Source organism: Aegilops tauschii, chromosome 7 (assembly GCF_002575655.3).
Source record: "Aegilops tauschii subsp. strangulata cultivar AL8/78 chromosome 7, Aet v6.0, whole genome shotgun sequence".
In the NCBI taxonomy this organism is placed as follows: Eukaryota; Viridiplantae; Streptophyta; class Magnoliopsida; order Poales; family Poaceae; genus Aegilops; species Aegilops tauschii.
In genome coordinates, this window is record NC_053041.3 from 459986716 (window position 1) to 459990286 (window position 3571).

The 3571-nt window shown below is 48.6% G+C and overlaps 1 protein-coding gene across 1 annotated transcript; it reads left to right on the forward strand.

The window, feature by feature from the left end:
• The first annotated feature begins 1817 nt into the window (after positions 1 to 1817).
• LOC109747975 (auxin-responsive protein IAA23) lies at positions 1818 to 3219 on the forward strand. The gene is made up of 4 exons (XM_020307023.4): positions 1818 to 2141; positions 2269 to 2577; positions 2669 to 2730; positions 2861 to 3219. The coding sequence occupies exons 1-4, from the start codon at positions 1990 to 1992 to the stop codon at positions 2878 to 2880; spliced, it is 543 nt and encodes a 180-aa protein (XP_020162612.1). The 5' UTR covers positions 1818 to 1989; the 3' UTR covers positions 2881 to 3219.
• Positions 3220 to 3571: the final 352 nt, after the last annotated feature.

Sequence of the window (3571 nt, forward strand, 5' to 3'; positions counted from 1 at the left end):
CAGGGGAACACGGGCCCTCCCCTCCAAATGATGCTTACCTGCGCTTTCGGCCAAGAACGCCGCGCTTTGGCTTAGTTTAGTGCCGGTCAAATCGTGCATGATCCCCTAAACCCCTCCCCTCGATCGACCTCGTCTCTCACGCCGGTGTGGGTGGCCTGGCTATTCTATTCACGTTGGCTTTTTTCCTTGGGGTTGGGAGTGATTCGTGCATGGAGAAGGGCATTTCCTCGTGCCCACTGTCTAGGGTTTCCACTTGCCCTGCCTGGCTAGCGCTTACTAAAAACCAGTAGCTAGTTGGATTGGAAACTTCCAAGATGGCTTGCGCAAAGAACAAAAGAAGAGGCCTATGGGCTATTGAGTAGGGTTTTGATTTTACGGGAAGGTTCCAACAGAAAGGCGCATTATTGACATTTTGGGAAGTGGCTTGTCGAACGTATCAGCTCCATCATTAACGTTAGGGCATCTCCAATGCTGGACGCTTGGAGAGGCGCCAGGGATTTTTTCCTGCTGATATCCCGGTCGATGGGCAGTTGGAGCTGTCAAATCCTGGCATCGGACGCCAGCGGGCGCAAAAGGTTGCGTCGGACGCTTCCTTCCTTTTCTCCCTCGCATGCGCCGCATAGTCAGTTTAATTAGCGTACAATTAGCGTCCATGGTTAGCATCTGGCGTTGGAAGGTCAGGCTCTTAGATTTTTCTAATTTAATACTATTATTTTGTTTCCTTCGTAAGCGCCTGGTCAGGCGCCTGGCATTGTAGATGCCCTTAGAGAGATTAGTCATATATTGTTGAAATCGAGCAAAATTAATTATACCCGAACACATATGCTCCACTTATTTTCGAAAAAAAATAGTCCAAAAATTGTAAATAGATAGTTCCTCCGGTAGTTTTTACCCTGCATGTAAGAATTGTCTGAAGTCAAACCTCATGAAGTTTGACCGTTTTATATGAAAAAAATATCAACGCCTACAATACTAAAGTTAAAAATATGGAAATTAAATTTATGACACCGCTAATGATATTGATTTCGTATTGTGAAGGTTTATATTTTTTTCTATAAATTTGGTCAAACTTTACGAAGTTTGACTTCAGAGAAATCTTATATACGAAATAAAAACGACCAGAGGGAGTACGAAAGAAATCTTGGATTTAGATATTAGCATGAACTATGCATTTGAAAAGTTCCGTAAAAAAAATGCGGATTTGTACTTTGTTCTTTTCTTCGATCACATGCAGTTCACTTGCATGGTTTGAAAAAAAAAGTGTGCAAAGAACTAGTAAACGAGAATTCAAAGCTAAAAATGCATGTTCATTGAGTTTGTTCTCTTTGCATAGGCCACAAGAATACAAAACTTTGTATGAAACTTTAAATCTTACCTGATCAATCATTGACATGTGTGGATGATTTGTTAACTTTCCGAAATGATGGCAAATGTTTATCTATGCTAGGAGCCGGCGATCCCGGACTCGTTTGCTAGTTGAACAACCGTCTCTTTTATTCACTGGATTCCCTTCCTGCTACTACTCGAATGAGGTATTTTCTTCTTGTGAAAACACAACAAAAATGTTGCTCAAATTCAAGCCAATAAAAGAGACGACAACATCAACCACTACAGGTGGAAATGCACCCTGCACCCACCAAGACATGCATTACACTCATACACAAAGAAAATCATGAGCATCTAGCCGAATAATAATTGTGTCTAAATATATGTGCAAAATCCTATGGAAAACGAAGAGTGAAGAAACATGCAAGTCGGCAGCAGGTGGGCAAGTGGCGCACCTTTATAGGCAGCATCCGCGTGGCCACATCCCACCCATCCTCCTCCTCCTCATATCCTCCTTCTCTCCCACGGCACACCACACCAGCGACCGACGACGCACCGCACAACCAGCCGACGACAGCTAGCTAGCGACCGCGCATCAACCGACCAACGATCGCCGGAGCCCGGCCGAAGCAGCTTGGGAGCTCAAGCGACGCGCACACGCCGATGTCGACGAGCTCGACCAACTCCGCCGAGTCCCCGGCCGTGTCCGGCCTCGACTACGACGACACCGCCCTCACCCTCGCCCTCCCCGGCTCCTCCGCCGACGACCGCAAGCGCGCCCTCCACGACGAGCACGACAAGCCTCCCTCCCCAAAGTACGCGGCCTTCTCCTACCTTCCCCGTCTCTCGCACGTCGCACGACGAGGAGCTGGTCATGTATATACATAGTCTTGTGTTTTGTGGATGGTTTCTGACCTGGTACGTTCGATGATTGACTGACAGAGCGCGCGCTGTGGGGTGGCCTCCGGTGCGGGCTTACCGGCGCAACGCGCTGCGCGAGGAGGGCGCGTGCAAGCTCGTGAAGGTGGCCGTGGATGGCGCCCCCTACCTGCGCAAGGTGGACCTCGCCGCGCACGGCGGGTACGAGGCCCTGCTCCGCGCGCTCCACGGCATGTTCGCGCCGTGCCTCGCCGTCCGTGGCGAAGGCGAGCTCGGGAGCAGGCTCGTGGACGCGGCCACCGGCGCCGAGTACGTGCCCACCTACGAGGACAGGGACGGCGACTGGATGCTCGTTGGAGACGTCCCCTGGAAGTAAGCAAATCAAACTCCTTGCCATAGTTCTTGCAGATTTAAGGTTTCCCCGACCAAATGTGCTAATCTGATTCAAATCATGTCAATGCAGGATGTTCGTCGAGTCCTGCAAGCGGATCCGACTCATGAAGAGCTCCGAGGCCGTCAACCTAGGTAAGGAACCGATAATCTAAGATCATGTCCTACAACTACAATCAGCATCTGACAAATGAAGATGAACACGCACAAACACATCGTACAAGTACCAAGTTACTAACGTCTCCTCTTAATTTGTTTGACGCAGCTCCAAGACCATCTTCCTAATGATCACCAGGCACGGTTGATCTGCCTGGACTTGATTCAGAAGGTGTGCAATGGAAGAGGCTTGGCTGATCAGGTCCTCCATGTACCTATACAGTAGGATATAAACATATACCAGTGATGTGCTGTACTTGTCAAGTAGATTTGTTCTTAGTTTCTTCCATGTTTCGATCGGCTTCTTCATGTTCGCCGTTGCCACAGGTCACGTACAGCCTTGTGGTTGTGGGCAAGGGACATATCACATCTGCACGGTACATGTTGGTGCTGTTGTTGTTAGACTCTTGTGCCTTGCTGCACTGTAAGGTCACGAGATTTACAAGTACAATCTCTGTCATTTCTTTCTGTCGCGACTTTAGCTGCCTGCCTGCCTGCCTCTGTTTGTGCCATCTTTCCATCAATGCTGCAGTAGTAGTACGTGCTGTGTCTTGTTCTTTTGGTTGGGAACTCCGGTCTTGTTTGGGTCGACAGATGGTGATTGCTGTGGAAACCAGTGGCAGTGGGAATCTATGTGTTGGACAATTTGGCACCGAAGGAAACAGCGCAGAAACTCAACTAATAGTGCAACTGAAAGGTCCAGTTGCTCTGCTAAACTTGCGCCAGGTGCCTCTGTCGTAAGAGTATTTTCTTTTACCTTGAAGTTCAGCTAGCCCCTCAACCTAAAATCTTGGCAACAGTAACATGTTTATTATTGCCT

Excerpts from the sequence above, each read along its gene's own strand:
- LOC109747975 (XM_020307023.4), top strand. The coding sequence starts at position 1,990 with ATGTCGACGAGCTCGACCAACTCCGCCGAGTCCCCGGCCGTGTCCGGC. Across the intron at positions 2,142-2,268 it reads GACAAGCCTCCCTCCCCAAA|AGCGCGCGCTGTGGGGTGGC; the intron begins GTACGCGGCCTT and ends ATTGACTGACAG. Across the intron at positions 2,578-2,668 it reads GTTGGAGACGTCCCCTGGAA|GATGTTCGTCGAGTCCTGCA; the intron begins GTAAGCAAATCA and ends ATGTCAATGCAG.